Source organism: Thunnus albacares, chromosome 11 (assembly GCF_914725855.1).
Source record: "Thunnus albacares chromosome 11, fThuAlb1.1, whole genome shotgun sequence".
Lineage (NCBI taxonomy): Eukaryota > Metazoa > Chordata > Actinopteri > Scombriformes > Scombridae > Thunnus > Thunnus albacares.
Window position 1 is genome coordinate 971,359 of NC_058116.1, and position 13,065 is coordinate 984,423.

The following is a 13,065-nucleotide window of genomic DNA, read 5'->3' on the forward strand; positions in this document are numbered from 1 at the left end:
TACTTATCTAATGTAGCTATTAAAATATGATTGTCTATGAGGTTAATAGATCAAAAGTTAAACACTTAGGTGATTTTAAAATACCATTTCATATTTACCATATAAACATTCATTAACTCTTAACATTCAACAAAAATTCAAGTGCAGTATTGTCACATGTTGTAAAAAATAATAAAATCAAAAATTAGTATCTCCGCAATAGATCACCACACAGCTATCAAAGTTATACCGTTCTTTACATATTTCTATGACAAACAACATTACATGATTTACATAATGTTGCTTTTTAATTTTGCGAATTTAAGTTGTTGGACCTTTCTCCTGGTTCAAATGACCCCAAAGGTCATTTATGTTTTTAGTTCAGTAATAATTTCATTATTGTCCATTGCCTCTAAAGAGGTCTATTTAATCTCCATTTTGTCACAGTGTTAAACTTTGGTCAGTGTCAGATCCCCACGTGGCAAAGAGGTTGGTTTGAGGGTCCAGGGGTGAGGCACTAAGCCATGTCTCGGTAGAATTCACTCACCTCCTCAATTTGAAGTTAAAGAAAGTTTTTTTTATTCCATTAAATGAAAGAAAACAGCATGGTTTCCTATATAATGTTGGATCAATCTGTTCGATTTTAGTCATGTTAGTGGAGCGGCTTTGAGGATGGGATGTCAGTCGGTCCACCACTTTGGTCCAGACTGAAACAGCGGAGTTATTGTCATAACATTTTGTACACAAATTCATGGTCCCCTCAGGATGAATTGTGATCACTTAAGTGATACTCTGACTCAAACATGAGGTCGAAATTCAAATTTTTCCATTACTTTGGTTTATGATGAAATACCTGCAAAACTAATAACTTTGTGTTAATTATACCTGAGCACAGCAGCATGTTAGCGTTGTCACTGTGAGCATGGTAGCATGCTGAAGTTAGCATTTAGCTCAAAGCACTGCTGTGGCTTAATACAGCCTCACAGAGTAGCTAACATGGATGCAAACTGTGAAACTGTGAAAATAGTTAAAAATCCCAAGCACAGTATCCCAACACCCAAGGAGACATCTTCTAATGTCTTTTTCTGTTTGACCAAAGTGCAAAGATATTCAGTTTACAATGATATTAAACAGAAAATAGCAGGAAATCTTCACATTTGAGAAGATGGAATAAGAGAATGTTCCATATTTTGAAATAATAAAAGATTAAGCAATCTTCCAAATTCGTGTTGTTTAATTTTCATTCAGTCATTTGATTTGATTGAACTTATGTCAGCACCAGTAAGATGTACTATGGTTTTATTTTGGGAAGGTACACAGGCAGAAGCCTAAGATGCCTTTTCTAGACAAGCACAAAATAAAATAAAATGTAACTGCCCAACTGCACACACTACATACTGTACACTTGTTTTTTAAATGCTGATTCTGTCATCCCTTCATTCAGTCAGCCAGTTGTTCATCTTTGCATCCTGCTTTTTCATTTGTGGTTGGTTCTAGTTGAGTGTCAAAAATATACTGCTTTTCTGTTTTAAGTAAAAAGTAGGGATGCATTATCGTCATGCCATCAGTATCGGCTGATAAAAGCTCTAAAATGAAATATCAGCATCGGCGAATTCTGCCGATTATGAGTGGCCGATATGTCGCATTCTCCTCCGCAGCCTGACTGTGCTTCCCTCGCCAGACTGTTTCACCCTGACGGTCCCGATACTTCCTCCGCAGGCTGCACTTCACTCAGCTGCCCGTCAGACCCGTTGCCTCTTCCCACTTTAACGTCAATAACAAACCGGGCCTCGGTGCTCTGGTTGTATCCACATGAAGAGTGGGGGCTAACGTTAGCTGGGAGGCTAGCTGGCCGTGCTTCCCTGCGGTCCTGCTGCGGCTAAAGCTCCGCTAGCCTCCTTGCTAAAGTTAGCCCCTGTGTCATGGATGTATAAAGAGCTGCAGGTCTGTGTGTGTGGCTTCACAGTCAGCACAATCATCCCTGGTCTGGGAAACTGGGGTTTCGAGACTTTGCAATAGTTTATTGAAGAACACATACAGTATTTTAACACTTTAATGTCCTAAAATTAGAAGTGTAATAAAAACAGAAACAGGATCTTTATACCTATTTCCACTTTTATTCGAATACAAATAATTTTGCTGCCTCAACAAATACAGATACAAATACAAATACCGGGCTCTCTGCACATCCCTTATAGAGAGTGATTTATCTCTTCAATTTAAATTAAGTTTTCAGTTTATCAACAACGTTATGTGTTTATTGTGTCTAACCCTGGCCCTCTCTGCTGTGTCAGGTCCTATCGTCCCTCAGTTCTACAGTATGAACCGGCCGCAGCCTCGACAGCAGGCTACGCAGGTAGGGGGGTCACTGCCGTACCGCCGACCCCCCTCTGTGACCGGTCAGCCAATCATAACACAGAACCAGGTCAATGGAGGTCCCTACTACAACCAAAGCCCAGGTATGTATTGTAAAACAACTTCAACCTGCAGTGAAACCAGTCTGATGAAGGTTGCAGTTTGTAGTTGGTGTGTGATAAAGGTCTACTTGTGACCACTGCTCCTTTTGTCCCATTAAATAAAATTCCCAGTGTTTGAGACTCATGGTTTAATATAGTGAATGCGCTTGGGAAAGGTGGGAAATAGATTTTCATTATTTACACATATTTAAAAGTTTGAAATATGGACAGACTTTATAGAGAATATCTTTGATTTATTCAGACTCAGGTGTTTACATGAGACATTTATATCTTAATTGAACTGATGTGTGATTATTAATGAAATAAAAAGTTCAATATGTTAATTGACTCTTTTTGTATGTTTGCAGCCTCCCCTCCGCCCCCCTCCCTCCTCCAGTTCACCCCTCAGCTTCCGCTGATGGGCTTTGTTGCTCGAGTTCAGGAGTCCAGTAAGTGTAAATGGCATTTTTGTTCATTTTGAAATTTTTTGAATCATGAATCACAATAGTGTTTACTTGCATCACTTTTATATGGAGTGAGATTTGTTTCATAATGATTTGTGTGAACAGATCGACAATCTGTGTGTAAATGTGTGATCTGTAAATATAAACACCTTCCACAAATACAAAAATATTTTGCAGATAAAATTGAACATTTTACAAAGGGCACAACAATGAAAATATACATATTACAAAAAACATGACGTGATTATTGTTACACAAAGTTACAAGAATTACACCATTTTATATAATTAAACTTCATTACCTCCCATAAACAACTGATTGAATAGGATGAGTAAAATTCCCTAAGCAGAATGGACTACAGGCCCTACAGCTGTCCCTCTACACCACTAAATAAGTGGAAGGGTGAGTGCCCTCATCTCTCCCAAAGAGTCCAAATAGCCTGTGGTTAGTTAATATTTACATATCTCAGACAAAAACTCAAATCCTGTGTTTCATAAAGTTAACATACTCATATCACAGAAAAGAACTCAAATCCTGTGTTTCGTTAAGTCCATGAGGTTCAATAGTATTCAATTCATAAATCCAGAGTGTCTCCCTTCTTAAGAGCTGGTTAATCAAATTACCACCTCTTGGATCGGGTTGCACTCTTTCAATGCCGATAAATTTGAGGGAAGTAGCTGACCCATGTTTTTTCTCCTTGTACTGTCTAGCAATGGCATAATCCATATTACCATTTCTAATGGCAGCCTTATGTCCAGCAACTCTCAGTTTGAGATGGCGCTTTGTTTGGCCTACATACATTAAGCTACATGGGCATTTCAAGATGTATATGACGTGTAGAGAGACAGTTAATGAATTCTTTTATGTCATATTTCTTTCCTGTATGAGGGTGATTTAATGTCTTGGCATCAAATGTGTTTGAACAGTGTGCACATTTTCCACATCTATAATTTCCATACACTTGTTGAGAAAGCCAATTACTTTGTACAGGTTCCTTATACATAGAACTGACAACAGTATCTCTGACATTTCTGCCTCTTTTGAAGCAGAAACAAGGTCTAGAGGATGACAAATGATTTAAACTAGGGTCAAATAATAGTGATATAATAATACTTTCCTATCCACACTGTTAGCTTTATCAACAGCTTGATCAATGAGTGTCTGGTTATATCCCCTTTGTCTAAAACATTTCTTTAGCATCAGTTTGATAATCATCTTCTTTATTACATATTCCTCTCAACCTCACAAACTGGCCATATGGGATGTTGCTGAACATATGATCAGGGTGGAAACTTGTAGAGTGTAAAATGGTATTTCTGTCAGTTTCTTTTCGATAAATAGATGCGTCCAATTTTCTATTTTCATTAGCAGTATTGAAAAGATCCAAAAAATGTTTTTTTTCACAACTGTATTCCATAATAAAATGCAAAGAGGGATGAATGCCATTTATATAGTCACTAAATGCCCTAAGTTCATCCTCAGAGCCTGTAAACCCCATAAAGATGTCATCAATGTGCCCTCTAAAAAACAAGATGTTGTTTGCAAAAGGGTTGTTGTTAAATATATGTCTGTCTTCCCACAAACCCATGAACAAATTGGCATAGTTGGGAGCAAATAGTGACCCCATGCTCGTACCTTGAGATTGCAAGTAATACTTGTTGTCAAACATAAAGTAGTTAGATTTTAGAATAAACTTAGTGAGTGACATAAGTAATTCTGCTGGAAGTGCATCTTTTCTAGGCTCAAGTAAAAGTCCATAGCTTCCAGTCCACCATCATGTGGAATGTTGGTATACAAACTCTCCACATCAAAAGATACCAAAAAAGAGCGATAAACATGGAGTCATATGGGCTGACAGGTCACATGGACCCAGGTGGGGGAATCAAATTCTTACTGACAGCAGCAGTGTGTTTATTTATCTTTTCTCACTAAGACATGATTGATTATGAATGAATATTACCGCTGGAGCTTGTATATCATAATGGTGACAAACAAGTTGAAACTGGACAAAAAATAGGCATTTTGTTCTGTAACATCATGTGGTGATACTGCGTGGCCATTACTTTGAACAAGGGTTAGTCGATCAGGGAAATCCGCACTCATGCGCTGAGATTACTTTTGAATTCATGTTAATATCACATATCTACTGTCACACAATGCTGTTCTTTGCTCACTGTTGCACAAACTGAACCATTTAAAGGAAAAGAAATATACAGCAGTTTCAAATGCCGGATGTACATGTGTTACAGTGCAGAAATGTTTGTATGTGTGTTCTTCTCATCTTCATATTTCACTTCAACCTTCCAGTTTCAGATGCTCCTCCTCCTTCTCACCCGGTTCCTGAGAGCCAAGCTGGCCCAGAGGAGCCCCTGTCCACTCTTCAGCCATTGCAGGATGGACAGGAAGAGGAGGATTCAGCAGTAGTGGAGTACAACGACCCGTACGCTGAAGAGGACCCACCATGGGCCCCCAGAACCTACCTGGAGAAAGGTAAGCTACAGTGTACCAAATAACCAACACTAATACAAAGTCTATACTGTTTGGGCAAAGAATATTTTCTAGATCTCTCCACCACTGTCCACATTTAGTTTGAATTGTTTAGCTCCTTAGATTTGGTTGTGTGTTGCATTGTGGGACAGTGATAAGCATCCACATCAATAACCTCAAACTAACCTTATGATTTATGGAGTGCTACTCAGCCTGAGAGAAACACTACCTGACAGACTTGATTTAGGGGAGAATGTCCCTGAGACAAACTGTCACTGAGAACCTCTTGGTTATCTGAATAGACTACTGGCTACAAACTATCACAGTAGTACTCACCAACTGCTCACTGTTACCTTTTTAATACAACAGCAAATGCTCATTTGAAATTATTTTAATGAATGCCAATGCTAATGCATCACGTGTTTCCTCTCCTTTATACCTCTAAAAGTTGGAAGTTGATTTTTGTTCAAATATATTTGTATTTTTTGTCACACTTGTGTTTTTTGTTTGTTTACACAATGCAGGTTAACCTTACACAAAAATTAGTTGACTTCAAAAAGAAGAGAATATAAAGACGTTATTTCATGCACTTTCTGTATATCATACATGTTATGTTTTAAGCTTTGAATTACACTGCCTGGCCAAAAAAAAGTCGCCACTTAAAAAAAAAGGTCACACACTCTAACTAATATTTCGTTGGACCGCCTTTAGCTTTGATTATGGCACTCATTCACTGTGGCATTGTTTCGATAAGCTTCTGCAATGTCACAAGATTTATTTCTGTCCAGTGTTGCATTAATTTTTCACCAAGATCTTTTATTGATTATGGGAGAGTCGGACCACTGCGCAAAGCCTTCTCCAGCACATCCCAAAGATTCTCAATGGGGTTAAGGTCTGGACTCTGTGGAGGCCAATCCATGTGTGAAAATGATGTCTCATAGTCCCTGAACCACTCTTTCACAATTTGAGCCTGATGAATTCTGGCATTGTCATCTTGGAATATGCCCATGCCATCAGTGACGAAAAAATCCATTGATGGAATAATCTGGTCATTCAGTATATTCAGGTAGTCAGCTGACCTCATTCTTTGGGCACACAATGTTACTGAACCTAGACCTGACCAACTGCAGCAACCCCAGATCATAGCACTGCCCCCACAGGCTTGTACAGTAGGTACTAGGCATGATGAGAGCATCATTTCATCTGCCTCTCTTCTTACCCTGATGCGCCCATCACTCTGGAACCGAGTAAATCTGGACTCATCAGACCACATGACCTTCTTCCATTGCTCCAGAGTCCAATCTTTAAGCTCCCTAGCAAATTGAAGCCTTTTTTTCCAATTAGCCTCACTGATTAGAGGTTTTCTTAGGGCTACACAGCTGTTCAGTCCCAATCCCTTGAGTTCCCTTTGCACTGTGCATGTGTAAATGCTCTTACTTTCACTATTAAACATAGCCCTGAGTTCTACTGTTGTTTTTCTGCGATTTGATCTCACCAAACGTGTAAGTGATCGCCGATCACGATCAGTTAGGATTTTTTTCCGGCCACATTTCTTGGTTCCCCACTATCCTTCCAGTTTTCAATAATGCGTTGGACAGTTCTTAACCCAATTTTAGTAGTTTCTGCAATCTCCTTAGATGTTTTCTCTGCTTGATGCATGCCAATGATTTGACCCTTCTCAAACAGACTAACATCTTTTCCATGACGACGGGTTGTGTCTTTCGATATGGTTGTTTAAGAAATGAGAAGCTACTCATTGCATCAGTTGGAGTTAAATAACTTATTGCCAACTGAAAGATAATCGCCCATGCAGTAATTATCCAATCGGAGGCTCTTACCTATTTGCTTAGTTAAATCCAGGTGGCGACTTTTTTTTTGGCCAGGCAGTGTATTTTGGGGCTGAATGTTTTTAGTTAGGAAATTACACCAGTGTTTTTTTCCATATTCTTAATTGGTGTGTAAAGAACGCCAACTGCACTTAAACAAATTTGAAAAAAAAGGTTTACTGTAACAGTAAACTTAGACAATATGTTTAGTTGTGTACACTAGTTTAAACATTACCATAGGTTATTCCAAAATAACTCTAAAATGCTGCAAATTCAGAAAAGGGCTGGTTACACCAGCATTTAAAACAGTAAAATGTTGCAGTACAATCATTCCATTCAAATGGAATCACTAAATGCTGTGGTTTTACTCACAAAAGCACAGTAAATCTGTGTAAAATCTTTCACATTGATTTAATCTTTCGTGAACTTCAACTCAAAAATAGCAAGCCGTCCTGACAGTGCTGACCTTTGAGGGTACAGATCGGAGACTCCAAAATGGAGGAAACTTATCGTAGTTTATTAACTGTGTGTCACCATCTGGTTTTATTAAATCTCCTCTGTCAGAGTATTAACTGCTCCACAACAGAATAATGGTTTGCAGACAGTTATGAGACAGGAGCTGATGGTACAAATTTGTCTTTTAACTAACAAGCATGAACTTATTGTCTGGTAAGTGACTAAGCTAATAAGCTAGCTTGGAGAGCTTTTGGGTCCAACTTTTGGGTCCAACACCAATACCTGTAGTCTCGAGGACTAATGTGTGAGTTCACGCACCATCAGACAGTAGGCAAGTGTGTCCCATGTCTGAAATATACCAACACACACTACACTCAGTCCACACTGGATGCACACGTCTCCTAATACCATTTCGAACAGGTATTCAGAGCCAAGTGTATCCCACAATTCACCACGTTATACTGCGCAACACCGGTCCAGTAATTGGCAGAAGTGCGCCATTTACAACCAACATTCTACAGACAAGAGGAATTTTAAGTTCATGAAATTTAGAGTCAGCATGAATATTATTATTAATATCCAAACACTAAGTTATTGCAGAAAATCACACAGTCAGTCCTGCAGCTTGTGTCATATTTGTAAAACCATTCAAGAAAACATTTAGGCAGTTTACATATGTTTCATAATAAGTCAGTTCTTCTAATAACATAACAAACATTCAATCAATCAATCAATCAATTTTTATTTATATAATATATAATATATTATTTATATATATCACAATAAAAGTCATCTCAGGGCACTTTTCACATAGAGCAGGTCAAGACCGTACTCTTTAATTTAGAGAGACCCAACAATTCCCCCATTAGCAAGCACTTGGCGACAGCGGTAAGGAAAAACTCATTAACTCATTAAGTTCATATTCATGTTCATGATGTCTAAGCATCCGGCCTTCATTGATTCAACTTTCTTAAACTATTTACACATCTCAAACCATCTACACTGAAATTAAAGTTTAATACTATTGTGAAAGGAAATAAAGTTAGGCAATACTTGTGATTACATTACTGTCAGAAACATATTTAAATATAAGTTCAACATAACCCTTACTTCATAATATAAAAGCATTAAATGTGACTATAGTTTAACAATAAAAGAAAACTTTAAACTCAAATCCTTCAAACATTATATCTTTACATTCCTATTACTTCAGAAAATTCACTCTTTCAATACAACTACTTATCTAATTTAACTACTAAATCATGATTGTCTATTAGGTTAATAGATCAGATAGTTAAACACTTGGGTGATTTTAAAATACAAATACATTGTTATCAAACATTCATTAACTCTTAACATAAGGGAAATGAACTCTTGTCACTAGAGGGCAGTATTGTTACATGTAGTACAAAGGTAATAAAATCAAAGTCCTATCTCTTTAGTAGATAGTCACACAAATATGAAAGTTATACCATTCTTCTTGTATTTACATGACAAATAACATGATATAAGTTGCATAATAATTAGACATTTAATTTACATGAATTTCAGGTTTGGCACAGATTTGCAAAAGTCCTCAGGAATGTGGGTTAGTTTATGGCTTTGGTGAGATAAGAGAGTCTGTGTTCCATTTAAGGTGGGAGTTGTTTTTCTCCGGTCCAAGTGGCCTTAGGGTCAGATTGTGCTTTTAGTTCAGGCCGTTATTCAAATTGTTGATCAGAATGGTCTTTCTGAGTCTGTTGAGTATCACTGATCAATCCCCACTTAGAGGGTTACAAAGGTCATTTCTGCAGGCCAGGGGTCTGCTCTTACCAACTTTGGAATCCATGCAAGTCTGTCTCTTATTTTTGTCAGGAATCAAAGATTAGTTAACACAATTGAAGAACAAGCAGTTGTCATCCTACAGTTGGGATGGACCCGCTATCTCCCTTTAGTCTTTATTGTATGAAATGATGTACAACCCTGAGAGCAAAGTGCCAGGGGGGAGTAAATGGCCCAGTACAGAGAAAATAGAAAGAAGCTCTGAGCTATTGTGACTTTGTGGTCTTGGTTGGCTAGCGTGTTAGCCATTAGCTCACTGGCTGCAGTAGTTCACCAACTAGCCCTGTGAGTAGTTACTATGTTACTACATCAAGTAAGACAAGTGAATTTCACTTTGACACTGTGACTTGGCATTAATATTTTGCTGCAGTAAATCACAAAAATTCTGTAAGGTCGTGATGTGACTATGCGAAATGACTAAACGTGGATAATTAGTAATAATATTTTGGTGTGTTTGTCACCTGCCAGTGGTGGCCATCTATGACTACTCAGCCGACAAAGAGGACGAGTTGTCGTTCCAGGAAGGAGCGATTATCTACGTCATCAAGAAGAATGAGGACGGCTGGTTTGAAGGAGTGATGAATGCAACCACCGGCCTCTTCCCTGGAAACTACGTTGAGTCCATCATGCACTACACCGACTGAGGAAAAAGAAGAGGGGTGATTTTGCTTTCTTGTTTGTTCAGTCGCTCCTCTTTCTCTCTGGACTCTCTGTGTCTCGCTGTTTGGGTACGATCACACCTGCATTTCAGTTTCTTGGATCTAAACTAGAAGGGAAACATTGACTCCATTTTATTTCGTTCCTTAAGATTCACCATAACCAATCACAATCAAATCAAAGCTTGTGAACAAAAATCATGGGTTCACTAATATTTTATTGTTAGTATAGTGTATTGGACAGTCGTGGTGTCTAACCTGACAGGATGACAAAATAAGGACATCTGATTCTAGTGCTTATAGATGAATGGACTGTAAATTTGAGCATCAACTACAACAGTGTCCTTCTAACCATAAGTCCTTGCATTTTGGGGTTGTCTGCTGTTGTTGGTTCAGATTATGTTCTCAAATAAGTAATCTGCGCTGCTGATCTCTTAGAGGACTGACAGGCAGTTCAAAGGTGTCATTATGTGGTGCCACCAGAATTTAAACAGCATCATTCTCACTTGCACAAATTAGTTATTAAAGGAATAGTTTGACATTTAGTCATTTAACTTCACATTTAAAATGTCATGACATGACATACAGACGTGGCCGAAATTATTGGTACCCTTGCATTTTTCTTCTTGTGTTAAAATTAAAAGATATTTTATCATCAGTGCGTGTCTATGTTTGGTTTGGAGTGGAACAAAACAAAAATGTTGTGAAAATAACTGAATTCATGCTTATTTTACAAAGACATTCTAAAATAGCCTGGACAAAATTATTGGTACCCTTCAGAAGTTATAAGAATTAACTGATCTGTAGTTATTCTTTAAGCAGACTCTTGTGTTTTAATAAGTATCACAGGTGTTTTCAATCTTATAATCACTCATGCAGCCAGTTTAAAAGGAGAAAATGACTCACTCTGTTGTTTTGTGCCACTGTGTGCATCACATTGAACATGGAAAATAGAAGGAAAACTAGAGAGTGGTCTGAAGTCATTAGAAATAAGGTAATAAACAAGCATGGTCAACATAAAGGTTACAAGATCATCTCCAAAACCACTATTGCCAATATTATTAAGAAGTTTAAGGCTCATGGAACTGTAGTCAACATTTCTGGATGTGGTCACAAGAGGAAAATTGGCCTGAAATTGAACAGAAGGATTGTTCGAATGGTTGAAAAAGAACCAAGGAAAACTCCAATACAGATCCAAGCTGATCTTCAAGTTCAAGGTACAATAGTTTCAAGTCACACCATCCATCGCTGTCTGAATGATAATGGGCTCCATTGGTAGAAGACCCAGGAAGACCCCACTTCTAAGAGGGAGACACAAAAAAGCCAGACTGCACTTTGCCAAAATGCATGTTGACAAGCCACAGTCCTTCTGGGAGAATGTGCTTTGGACAGATAAAAATCAGAGCTTTTTGGTAAATCACACCAACCCTGTTTGTTCACAGAAGAAAAAATGAAGCCTTAAAAAAAAAAACACCATGCATACCATTAAACATTGAGGAGGCACAGTGATGTTTTGGGGTTGCTTTGCTGCCTCAGACACTGGGTGCCTTGAATCTGTGCTGGACACAATGAAATCAGAAGACTATCAAGGCATCTTGGAGTGAAACATACAGGTGAAGGTCATGGGTCTTCCAGCAGGATAATGACCCCAAACATACATCAAAAACACCCGAGAGTGGATGAGAAAAAAACGTTGCTCCGTCCTGAAGTGACCTGCTATGAGTCCTGATCTGAATCCCATTGAACATCTGTGGAAAGAGCTGAAACTTGTAGTTGGGAGACGGCAGCCATCAAACCTGAGAGAACTGAAGCAGTTTGCACAAGAAGAGTGGGCCAAACTACCAGTGGAGAAGTGTAGAAACCTTATTCAGAGTTATTTCAGTCAGACTGCAGTTATTGCCTCCAAAGGCTGTGCTACAAAATATTAAGTTAAGGGTACCAATATTTTTATTTTTATTACCATGCCATTTTCATTTGTTTTATTGTATTACATAATAGGTTAAGTTGTAAATCAAGGTGGAAGGGCACCAATATTTTTGGCCACATCTGTACATTAGTAAAGATGAGGTTTTAAATTGAGATGTCTTGTGATCACAAGAAATAAATTTCAAGATCTCAACATAACAAGCCTATTTTCTTGAAATCACAAAATACTTTTTTTATGAAACATTTTAAGTTAGAAAGTAAGACAAGTTTGTCATACTTTATCTTGACAAAAGAAGCTGTCAAACAAGTCTCATGATAATCCTGAAATTATTTTTCAACTCAACTTAAGCACTTATTTCAGTCATGGAATAGTAATTTAATGCCCACAGGAGAACAAATCTTGTCATGTCGAGGTCATCTCATGAAAATGCATTAAAAATCAGTCTTCCAGCTGAAGCGAAGACTTTAGATTATTTTTAGTATTACCATGTAGAAAACCAGAAGATATGTCATTATATGACAAATTTTGGGTCTGATCCCTGAGTTTAAAAAGACAGACTGAAAGGAAGCTACGCAGTAGCTGTCTTTGCACTATACTAACACTAAATCCTGATTTTTTCTTTCCCTTTTATTCATTTTTTTCTCTTCCTCCTTCTGAAGCACACCTTTCAGTCATGAGCTTGTATAGACCAGCTCTTGCTTTCTGTTTGGCTCCAAACACTTAGCATATCTTGGCTTTGGTCCCTTTTTTTTGACTCTTTCATTGGTGGGAAAAATCGCACACAACATAATCTGGTTTACTGACCCTCAAAATATCAGAAATTTGCCTTATGATGATTATTTAAAATAATGACAAACTGTTTGGAAACACGATTCTAACATTTTATTATTTGTGAAGCAATCACAGGTTAATAAGTGATGATTTGTGTGGTTATGTAATTATGATTGTTTGTTTTTCTGTGATTCCCTTTTGCGTGCAAAGGCAATTTGAATC

General features: G+C 37.8%; 1 protein-coding gene across 3 annotated transcripts in view; it reads left to right on the forward strand.

The window, feature by feature from the left end:
• LOC122991968 (abl interactor 2-like) overlaps positions 1-10,816 on the forward strand; it is a 55,923-nt gene extending 45,107 nt beyond the window's left edge. For all 3 annotated transcript variants that reach the window (XM_044365462.1, XM_044365463.1, XM_044365465.1), the window contains 4 exons: positions 2,274-2,438; positions 2,804-2,884; positions 5,207-5,389; positions 9,958-10,816. In XM_044365462.1, the coding sequence (XP_044221397.1) occupies positions 2,274-2,438; positions 2,804-2,884; positions 5,207-5,389; positions 9,958-10,133 (605 nt within the window). In that variant the 3' untranslated portion in view covers positions 10,134-10,816. The remainder of the gene's footprint in view (positions 1-2,273; positions 2,439-2,803; positions 2,885-5,206; positions 5,390-9,957) is intronic.
• The last annotated feature ends 2,249 nt before the right edge of the window (positions 10,817-13,065 follow it).